The sequence below is a fragment of the Geotrypetes seraphini genome, chromosome 15, assembly GCF_902459505.1.
Source record: "Geotrypetes seraphini chromosome 15, aGeoSer1.1, whole genome shotgun sequence".
NCBI lineage: Eukaryota > Metazoa > Chordata > Amphibia > Gymnophiona > Dermophiidae > Geotrypetes > Geotrypetes seraphini.
Genome location: NC_047098.1, coordinates 31,087,500 through 31,098,882, shown reverse-complemented (window position 1 = coordinate 31,098,882; position 11,383 = coordinate 31,087,500). Strand labels below are relative to the sequence as shown.

Sequence of the window (11,383 nt, the reverse complement as noted above, 5' to 3'; positions counted from 1 at the left end):
GCGGTCTAGTGTCACTTCCAGGATTTTTATGGAATATGTGACAGGAAAGACTTGACCATTCAAGTTTGAAGCATCTTTGATTATGTCATTCGGACATGCCAAGAAGAATTTGTTTTTTTCTGATTTATTAATACTGTCGTGTCATTAATGAATCTGTTAATTGTCCCCCTTTTTAAATTTTTTAACTGTTAAACGCGTGAAGGGGCATAATAAAAAAAAAACATCTAAGTCCCTTTTGGCCTAAGGCCTTAAACATTGAAAGTAGAAGCAGGGAAAATGTCCATTATTAAAACAAACGTCCAAAAGAAGGTTTTTTTTAAATAATGGCCTGCCTCTACGTTCAGTTGTTTAAATGCCCAGACCACCACTACGTCTACACTAACACCATATAATCAACCTAAAAAAAGCCTAAGCCCCAAACGTCCAAAACAAGAGTTTTTAGGCGAAGGAAGAGCCAGTCCTTTGCCTAAAAGCTGGATTCTGTAACCGGTGTCTGTCAAAAACAACACTGATTACAGCAACCACCCCCTACAACGATCCGGGCAGGAGGGAGCCCAAGCCCTCCTGCCCCGCGGCACCCCCCGAACCCCCTGACATGATCAGGGTAGGAGGGAGCCCAAGCCCTTCTGCCCTGGTGAACCGTGACCCCCCTCCCCCCCTCCCCGCTGACATTGGGGCAAGAGGGAACCCAAGCCCTCCTGCCCTACTGAAAACCCATCCACCCAACACAATCAGGGCAGGAGGGAGCCCAAGCCCTCCTGTCCTGGCGAACTGCGACTACCCCGCTGACATCGGGGAAGGAGGGAGCCCAAGCCCTCCTGGCACGACCCCCCACCTGCCTGACACAATCGGGGCCAGGAGTGCATAGCCTGGTGACCCCCCTTTCCCCCACCCCTACTAAAATACGAACCCCCCGCCAACCCCACGACCCCCCCCACTCCCCCAACCTTTAAATCATTGGTCGGATGGACGGTTGCCAAGCCCATCCGTCCGACAGGCCAACCATCTGTTGAATGGCTGGCCTTAGGGCCTGATTGGCCCAGGCAGCTCAAATCCCACCCATAGGTGGGGCCTGAGACACCTGGACCAACCGGAATAGGCCCAGTAGACTTAGGCCCCTCCTGTGGGCGCAGCCTTAGGCACATGGGCCCAACCCATCGGGAGGAAACTTTCCATGCCAGTAAGACTGCATTAACGAGTCTTACCAGCACGGAAACCTGTTGGGCATCGGGGCCTTGCTCTTAAGTTTTGATTGGTAATTTATGTATGTTTATCTTATGGAAACCGCTTAGAATATAGGCGGTATATAAATTTTTTTAAATAAAGGCATGTATAGCAAGTTCTGATAAATAAATAATGACAGTTATAAAGCACCTGCATATTAGAATGGCACAGGCAAATGGTCACTCTCAAAGAGCCTAGGCCTTGCAGAATTTCCAGATCAACGTGAGCATAACTGACCACCTGCCGGTTTCTATAAGGCTTCCATTTTCTCCAAAACCAGCCCAAAGCTGTAAACCACTGTCTTTATTTGTATGTTTATAAAATGCAAAAAGCACAACATTTTCCAGAGCCTCAGAAAAGAGAGGACTTTCTGTCATTGAGACCCTGCCCATAACCTGCAATAGGAGGCTTCTGGTCCGAGAGAGAAGCTTAATAAATAGGGGTGGAGCAACCAATGAAGGAAAATCTTTCCTGGCCAGCATTTGGAAGGCCAGCCCTGAGAAGTCATTCACAGGTGTCAACGCACAGGGCAGACATAGAAGAAGGGACCTACAGTATGTTGTTTGTATCGTGCAGTTATTACAATCTTTTCTTGCTTTTGCTGGTCCTTTAAAAGGTGTCACCACCTCCAACGAAAGACACACCTGCACAAACGCTACTCGTGCACACTTGCTCACTGCATTGTGCACAGGTTTTGCGCATGCAGTCAAGAGGCACAAGTTCATGAGTATCCCTGGCATAGAAACAGCATTAACTTGATGTTCTGATTCTCTGCTGTACACAACACCGTGCCAGTGAATCATTGTTTAGATAAAGGGACTAGGAGAAATTAAACATGACAAAATGTGTTCTAAGCAACTCAAAGAATATTAAGGGTTGGGATTCCACCTCACCCATTTCAAGCAAACAGGCTGAGCCAAGCTGATGTGTTATCTCACTTTTCTTATATCTCCGCTCATACAATGGTGCCAGACCAGGACTGTGGTGACTCATTGGGTTGACCTCATTGGGGGCACTGATTTCATGGCCTTTCTGATACCAACTGGGAATGAAGGGTTCAGACCTGCTTGGTGAACTGAAGGTTGACCTGCTCGATGAGCTGACGGTTTTTCGAAGAGCCTGCACCAGTCTTGCTTGCCTCCACTTTGGAATGAATTGGCGTGTGAATTTTCAGAATAGCAGAAGTGGACCCACCTCTGCCATCTGGCCCAAAGCTAGGAATTTCTGCTCTGGTTTTCAGACTTGAGTGGCGGCATTAGAGCTCTAGGACACTCCAAGGAAACGTGCAAAGATGGAAAAGGGGCGTGACCATCTCTGAATGCCCCAAACTGTTCTAGAGACCTGATGATGCCTGCTGAGGGAGCCCTGCGCTCTGCTCAAGTCAATGCCGCTCAACGCGGAAAAATATAACAGAGTCTGAAACGCCTCCACGTGCAGGTTTCTTCATTCCCCCACCAGCAAAGGCGGCTACTCGGGCCACTCATTGTTTCTTGCTATGGTGTCCTAGTGTCATTGGCCCAAGAGGGGTAGGTGCCAAGATCAAACATGGCATATGCCCAGCTGTTGATGGCAAGCGTGATCGTCAGCACCCCAAGAATATTTAGAAGGAAACCTGCTTTAGCCTGCAAATGAAAAACAAGAGACAGAATCAGCACACAGTGGAATGGGTTTTGCTTTTCCTGCTGCACAGATATTTGGACACTTTAACCCCCAGCGGGGAAATGCTGCAGGCAACGAAAAAGGTTGTACTAATGCCTCACTGGTGGCACTGAGAAATGGCCTCTGTCCAAACACATATGGCCTGTGGCACTAGCAGAAAACAGGCACAGACCACAGGATGGTTGTGGCATGGTGGTAGAGGACAGACATTCTGGCATTGTGGTGGGAAATGGGAGCTAACCCAACACAGCAGTAGCAGGAAACAGGCAGAAATCCTAGGACAGGGACAAATAGTACACAATCAACAATATACCTCTCCCGAATCACCTTATTTATTAGATAGTAGAAAAATCCCATTTAATTGTAGACTGCTTGTTTCTGTGGGGAAAGCCTCAGAGCCCCACATGCCACCAGAACAAATCTTGTGGCAGTGCTAGAGAGGGACGTTACTTCATAAGCTCAAAACCTCTTCAGAATGTTGATCTTGAATTTTGGCAAAATGAATACTGTGAAAAATCCTTAACTGAACATTAATTCAAAAAGGAGCAGGAACCAGTGAACTTGTCTGGCTAAGCTGTGCTGCCGGGTACATGCTGCTGTGGTCCGTGCATACGATTTCAATCTCCCTTGCCAAGGAGTAACGGAGCAAGGGAGCCGAAGAGCAAGGGAGATTGAAATCGTATGCACGGACCACAGCAGCGTGTACCTGGCAGCACAACGTAGCCAGATAAGTTCACTGGTTCCTGCTTCTTTTTGAATTAATGTTCAGTGAAAGGTTTTTCACAGTATTCATTTTGCCAAAATTCAAGATTAACATTCTGAAGGGGTTTTGAGCCTATGAAGTAATGTCCCTCTTTAGCACTGCCACAAGATTCGTTCTGGTGGCGTGCGGGGATCTGAGGCTTTCCCCGCAGTAACAGTCTACAATTAAATGGGATTTTTCTACTATCTAATAAGTAAGGTGATTCGGGAGAGGTATATTGTTGAATTAGATTTTTCTCTTCCATTAAGACCTGTTTAAGGAAAGGGCAAATAGGTACACATCCCAGCACAGTACCAGAAAACAGGGACACGCCTTAGCGCAATGCTAGAAAACAAATACACGCTTCAACACAGTGCCAGAAAACCAATCCACACCCCAGTACAGTGCCCGAAAATACCCTGTTTCCCCGAAAATAAGACCTATCCCCAAAATAAGCCCTAGCATGATTTTAAAAGATGCTCCTAATATAAGCCCTACCCCAAAAATAAGCCCTAGTTCAGATCGACCCCCAAAGCCCCCCTAAATGTCCCTGACTCCATCCCTGCCCAATTTGCTGAAAAAAATCAGACTTGTCAATTCAGAGACCCCCCACCCCTGTGAGACCTGGCTTTCTAAAGCGGCAGCAGCTCTCTGAATGGCCTGCATCTCGGCCTTCCTCGCTGGAGTCTTCCCTCTGCTGTGTCACTGATGACATCATCAGTGATGCGGCAGAGGGAAGGCCACAAAGCAGTCCATTGCTGTTGCACTGTTGCTGCTGCTGTTTTTGGAGGCCTCAGAACAGAGGTATGTCAGTCTCACGGTGGGAGGGTCGATGGGGTTCTGCTGCACAGGGAGATGGGAGGGAGGGATAGAAAGGTGCTTCACAAGGGGATGGGTGAGAGGGGAGGAAAGATGCTGCACATAGGAGGGGGGAGAAAGGAAAGAGGAAGAATTAGGGTGGAGGAGAGGAAGGGAGAGATGATTGTTGTACATGAAAAAAATAAGACATCCCCTGAAAATAAGCCCTAATGCATTTTTGGACCCCAAATTAATATAAGACACTGTCTTATTTTCAGAGAAACACAGTAGGTACACACTTCAATGCAGTGCCAGAAAACTGGTGCACATCTCAACATAGTGCCAGAAAACAAGTACACCCTCTAATACCAAAGCAAAATAAAACAAGTGTGCATTCACCACAGTAACCTAAAATAGGTACACGTCCCAACACAGTGCCAGAAGACAGGTACACACCTCAGCACAGTGCCAGCAAAGAGGTACGCACTTTAATACAATGACAACAGGCACAGATCCCAAGCACAGAGGCAGAAAACTGGAACACACCCCATAAAAGTAGCAGCATACAAGTACACAGTTCAGCACAGTGCTAGAAAACAAGAACACACTCCAACATTGTAGCAGAAAACAAGTACACACTCCAACAGCGTAGCAGAAAACAAGTACACATTCCAACATCGTAGCAGAAAACAAGTACACACTCCAACAGCGAAGCAGAAAACAAGTACACACTCCAACATCGTAGCAGAAAACAAGTACACACTCCAACACTGTAGCAGAAAACAAGTACAAACTCCAACAGCGTAGCAGAAAACAAGTACACACTCCAACAGCGAAGCAGAAAACAAGTACACACTCCAACACTGTAGCAGAAAACAAGTACAAACTCCAACATCGTAGCAGAAAATAAGTACACACTCCAACAGCGAAGCAGAAAACAAGTACACACTCCAACACTGTAGCAGAAAACAAGTACAAACTCCAACAGCGTAGCAGAAAACAAGTATACACTCCAACAGCGTAGCAGAAAACAAGTACACACTCCAACAGCGAAGCAGAAAACAAGTACACACTCCAACACTGTAGCAGAAAACAAGTACAAACTCCAACAGCGTAGCAGAAAACAAGTATACACTCCAACAGCGTAGCAGAAAACAAGTACACACTCCAACAGCATAGCAGAAAACATGTACACATTCCAACACCGTAGCAGAAAACAAGTACACACTCCAAAAGCATAGCAGAAAACATGTACACACTCCAACATCGTAGCAGAAAACAAGTACACACTCCAAAAGCATAGCAGAAAACATGTACACACTCCAACATCGTAGCAGAAAACAAGTACACACTCCAACAGCATAGCAGAAAACATGTACACACTCCAACATCGTAGCAGAAAACAAGTACACACTCCAACAGCATAGCAGAAAACAAGTACACACTCCAACAGCATAGCAGAAAACATGTACACACTCCAACACCGTAGCAGAAAACAAGTACACACTCCAACAGCATAGCAGAAAACAGCACAGTGTCAGAAGATAGGTACAGATCTTAGCAGAGCAGCGGCAGGAAGTGGACAGAAACCCCAAAATAGTGGCATCAGAAATATCCTCAATGGTCATAGATCCCAGCAAGGTGGCAAGAAACCAGCATAGATACCAATATGGTGGCCCTGGGTAGAAATCCTGGTATGACGGGAGGAATGGGCACACACCCCAGTATGATGACAGCTTGCATTAGATGCGCTAGAGCTTACCATGTCAATGACCTTCAGTTGTCCAGAGGAGAAGACAATGGCGTTGGGTGGCGTGGCAACGGGCAGCATGAAAGCCAAGGATGCAGACAGCGTGCATGGCAGCATGATGTAGAGCGGATGCAGCTTTATGGCCTTAGCCTGCAAATCAGGGAACACAGGAAAGAGGAGAATGACTTCCTATGGAAAATAAGCATTTCTTTAATAAAATAAGGTGTTCGTGGAAACTTGCCACGCGTATTCATGGAGGCATAATTCAAAATAGCCACCTTGAAGTCGGTTCTCAATGCCATTAACCTGGGGAAATTGGTCTGTTTGCCTGCAAAATGCCCTCCTCAATCTGGTTAAATGTCCATGAAGTTGCCCATAACACAGGTGCTTTCAGTTAGACCAATGGCTTCAAACTTGCGGCCCGCCAGGTACTATTTTGAGGCCCTCGGTAAGTTTATCATAATCACAAAAGTAAAATAAAACAGTTTCTTGATCATATGTCTCTTTAGCTATAAATTACAATATTATTATTATTAAGATTTAGCCAAAAGGAAAGATTTATAAACTATAAAGAGTTTTACCTCATGCAAAATTGTCATTTCTTTAATAAGACATTAACTATTTTTTCCGAGGCCCTCCAAGTACCTACAAATCCAAAATGTGGCCCTGCAAAGGGTTTGAGTTGGAGACCACTGGCTTAACTGTAACCATGACATCCTGTTTGTCTTTGGGAAGCAGAGCTGAGCTTGTGATGTCATAATGCCTCATTCCACCAATAAGAGCCAACCTCATCAGTGATGTCACAATGGCTTGATTGTCCTGTTCTCCCCTCTGGCCTCCAACCCAGCCAGCAAATTAACCATTCCCCTTAACTCAGTGGTCTCAAACTCTTTAAAAAGACATTAACTATTTTTTCTACGGCCCTCCAAGTACCTACAAATCCAAAATGTGGCCCTGCAGAGGGTTTGAGTTTGAGACCACTGAGCTAGACTATGGAGAAGCTTTCCCAGACGTGCTTAGATTGGGGAGAGGGAGGTAGGGGAGAACAAAAGAATAGCCTTACCGGGTCAGACCAACGGTCCATCAAGCCCAGTAGCCTGTTCTCACGGTGGCCAATCCAGGTCACTAGTACCTGGCCAAAACCCAAGGAGTAGCAATATTCCATGCTACCGATCCAGGGCAAGCAGGAACACACAGTCCAAGCAGACTGGATTTTACAATGTATGCCTGTCATTTTCCACATCTCTTATGTTTTATTTCTTTCCTTTATTTATCACCACATTATTAGACTTGCTGTATATGGTTTAGCCATAGCCTCTATGTGATTATATATTACAATTGTCCTCCTCAACTTTTACTTATTTTAATGTATCTTTTTAGTGTAATATTTATTTTATTATAAGTTTTTTTATTATTATATGTATTTTTTATGGTTTTATATTTTTATGTATTTTTTATGGTTTTATATTTTTATGATTTATTAGACTCTTGATAAAGGCATAATTGCCAAAACACTGTCAGTGTCGCGTCCACATTCTGCTGCTACTGAAGAAAGGGGTCCTTTTACTAAGGCGTGCTAGCCGTTGCAGCGCACGCTAAACACTAATGCGTTCATAGACTATAATGGACACGTTAGCGTTTAGCGCACGCCAAAATGACAAGTGCGCCTTAGTAAAAGGACGCCAAGGTGTATCCTGAATAGTCCACTGCTGAGTGATCGACATGTTTTCCTCACGAGTCACGACTCCTTCATTTGGATTGTTGCTCCCATCGTAGAGGCCTTTCGGGCTTTCTCTTCAGTGCCTGTTAGTTTCACCAGAACAAAAATAAGATGCAAAGCCTGTAAGTACTTTGCAGCAGCGGATTGTTTTCTAAAGGAAGGTATGTATGGGCTGATTGAAAATGGCCTTCATTTTGTGCATAGTTTTCCTCAAAGGATTATTAAATTTGCATACTAATACTGGCTGGCCGGTCCGGAGTCTCATTGTTTTGAGTTCACTAGATATCAAGACTAGGGGCTCCTTTTAATAAGGTTCACTAGCGTTTTTAGCGCACGCAGCAGATTAGAATGCGCTAACCCCATGCTATGCGGCTAGAAGTAACGCCAGCTTAATGCTGTCGTTAGCGTCCAGTGCGCGGGGCATTGTAGCGTGTGCTATTCCGCGCATTAAAGCCCTAACGCAGGTTAGTAAAAGGAGCTCTAGAAGTATTACAGAGATAAAGTGTGCAAAGATAAGAAATATGCTACTCTGGCGTCCTCTGCTGGCCAAAGAGTGACACTAAGGGTGTGTCACAAAGAAGATGCTTTGTACAGCCCTGGGACCGGCAAAGATACCCTGAATCACCTGGATGCACTGTTTGGGGAGAGATATTGCCAAACGGTGAAAAATCAAAACAACAAAATAAAAGTGGCATTTATTCAGCCTGACATACTCTGTTTCCAGGAACTGAGATACTTTCCAAACTTTGGCTACCCTGCGGCTAGGGCTCTTCAGCTTGGAGAAGAGATGGCTCAGTGGTGATATATGATGAGTGGAGTAGAAAGGGTAGATGTGAATCGCTTGTTCACTCGTTCCAAAAATACTAGAACTAGGGGCATGCATGTAGTAGATTTAAAATAAACCAGAGAAGATATTTCTTTAGACAACATGTAATTAAACTCTGGAATTCGTTGCCAGAGAATGTGGTGAAATCAGTTCGCTTAGCGGGGTATTTAAAAAGTATGGATCATTTCCTAAAAGAGAAGTCCATAGACCATTACTGAGGTGGCTTGGGGAAATCCACTGCTTATTCCTCGGATATGCAGCTTCAGAAAGGATTGGGACAAATCTCACAGGATTACTTCTCAACCTTTCCGAAGCTGGAGAGGAGTGAGAAAAGCTCAGGATCGCCTCCTTGCTTCAGGAGACAAAAAGAGTGTGAGAGGTGATCTTGTCTTCCGGGATGTTTGCAGAATAATGGTTGTGCGCTATTAGTCCCCTGAAGAAGGCATCCATGGATGCTGAAACTGGGTTCCTAGTCGGGACCTTTTAAGAATGTGTGATTTTCTACTACAATAACGTAACTGTTTGGTGAATTTTGACATCTCGCGTGCCTCCTTTCTTTGTCTATCCTACAGGCTGGTATGTACTGTTTCATTCACATTTTGGAGGGTTGGAGGGGAGTCAGTGACCACTGGGAGAGTGTGTGTTGGGGGGTCATGTTTACATCCCTCCAGTGGTCATCTACGGTAGTCCAGTGGTTCCCAACCCTGTCCTGGAGGACCACCAGGCCAATCGGGTTTTCAGGATAGCCCTAATGAATATGCAAGGAGCGGATTTGCATGCCTCTCACTTCCATTATATGCAAATCTCTCTCAAGCATATTCATTAAGGCTAGCCTGAAAACCCAATTGGCCTTGTGGTCCTCCAGGACAGGGTTGGGAACCACTGATCTAGTCAGTCTGGGTACCTTTTTGGTACTTATTCATTATTAAAACAGGTCTAGCCCCAAATGTCCAAATTATGCCCTGGACGTATCCGTAAGTGTTTGATTATAGCAGAAAAATGTTCAACTCATAAAAGCACCCTAGTCCCACCCACACCACACCTCTAATACGCCTCCTTGAGACTTAGACCAGGGGTCTCAAAGTCCCTCCTTGAGGGCCGCAATCCAGTTGGGTTTTCAGGATTTCCCCAATGAATATGCATGAGATCTATGTGCATGCGCTGCTTTCATTGTATGCTAATAGATCGCATGCATATTCATTGGGGAAATCCTGAAAACCCGACTGGATTGCGGCCCTCAAGGAGGAACTTTGAGATCCCTGGTTTAGACGAACTACTGATCATCAGCATCGATATCTACCATCCCTAGGTTTTAAAAATAAGGCATTGGAAGGGGTTGGCAGGAAAAACATCCATCTGCCCCTTTATGCCACCTTTTGGAAGTTTTTCTCTTTTGAAAATGAGCCCCAAAACTGTGGCTATGGCACTTTGCAACTGTGCAGGTAGAATGAACTTTACTCCTCTTTTGTTTCCTGTAGTTATCCACTTTGTGGCTCTAGCAATAAAGTAGAAAATCTATAAGAACATAAGCAATGTCTCTGCTGGGTCAGACCTGAGGTCCATCGTGCCCAGCAGTCCACTCACGCGGCAGCCCAACAGGTCCAGGACCTGTGCAGTAATCCTCTATCTATACCCCTCTATCCCCTTTTCCAGCAGGAAATTGTCCAATCCTTTCTTGAACCCCAGTACCGTAATCTGCCCTATTACGCTCTCTGGAAGCGCATTCCAGGTGTCCACCACCCGTTGGGTAAAGAAGAACTTCCTAGCATTCGTTTTGAATCTGGAATAGAGACATGAATTGCGGATTGCAGAGCACATATTCGGGTGCATTACCTTATGACAGGGTGGTAGCCTGCAAGGACTTACCATTGAAGCCAGGATCGGCAGGAACAGAGTAGTAGTTGCTACGTTGCTGGTGCATTCAGTGAACGTGGCCACCAAGAGACACAATATTAAGGCGATAGCTGGTGGTGGGATACTTTCCAGTGGGGCCAGCTTCTCCCCCAGCCACTTAGACAAGCCTGATTCCTGGAGAGAGATTATGCCAGTAAGTTTTGCATTTTTGTCACTGCAAAACAACGAAGCTGTTCCATACATTTTAATAAGACTTCTATATAAGCACGTGACTTATTTATAATTTTCTAAATGAGCTCTTGGGGTATTGACTCCAAATGGGTTAGCTTTGTGTGTCACTAGAAAACTAATAAAAATAACAATGAACAAATCAACTATCAATCAAAAAATGTTATTAGCCGAGTGGTGGAAATGCTCACTGAAAAACCATTTCATTTAAAGTGGAGAAAAAGTCTCAACTTATTTAATATGCAGACGGCAACCCAATGAGTTTTTCAGCCGTTCTTATGGGCAAACAACTCCACTATTTTCCAAAATGTAATTTGGGACCAAATTAATAATTTATTAGAGAACCCAGTGGCATTATCCTATGATACTGTGATATTTGGTATGGATATGAGAGCATAAAGTCAGATTTCTGCGAATAACAATAAATTATTACTAATAATGACAGGGGTTGCCATTCAACAAATCACATATAATTGGAAAGACTGGAGGAGATTAAATTATAACTTTTGGTGGAATTCTTTATGCCATATCTATAAAATGGAAAGATTTACTGCGTTACAAAAGGGATATTTTAAGAAATCT

At 44.7% G+C, this 11,383-nt stretch overlaps 1 protein-coding gene across 1 annotated transcript in view; it reads right to left on the bottom strand.

The window, feature by feature from the left end:
* Positions 1 to 1,494: 1,494 nt before the first annotated feature.
* Positions 1,495 to 11,383, bottom strand: part of SLC13A2 (solute carrier family 13 member 2) — an 83,825-nt gene continuing 73,936 nt past the window's right edge. The window contains exons 10-12 of the mRNA XM_033922438.1: positions 10,586 to 10,747; positions 6,186 to 6,323; positions 1,495 to 2,846 (exon numbers count right to left, since the gene is read on the bottom strand). Of these exons, the coding sequence (XP_033778329.1) occupies positions 2,718 to 2,846; positions 6,186 to 6,323; positions 10,586 to 10,747 (429 nt within the window). The 3' untranslated portion in view covers positions 1,495 to 2,717. The remainder of the gene's footprint in view (positions 2,847 to 6,185; positions 6,324 to 10,585; positions 10,748 to 11,383) is intronic.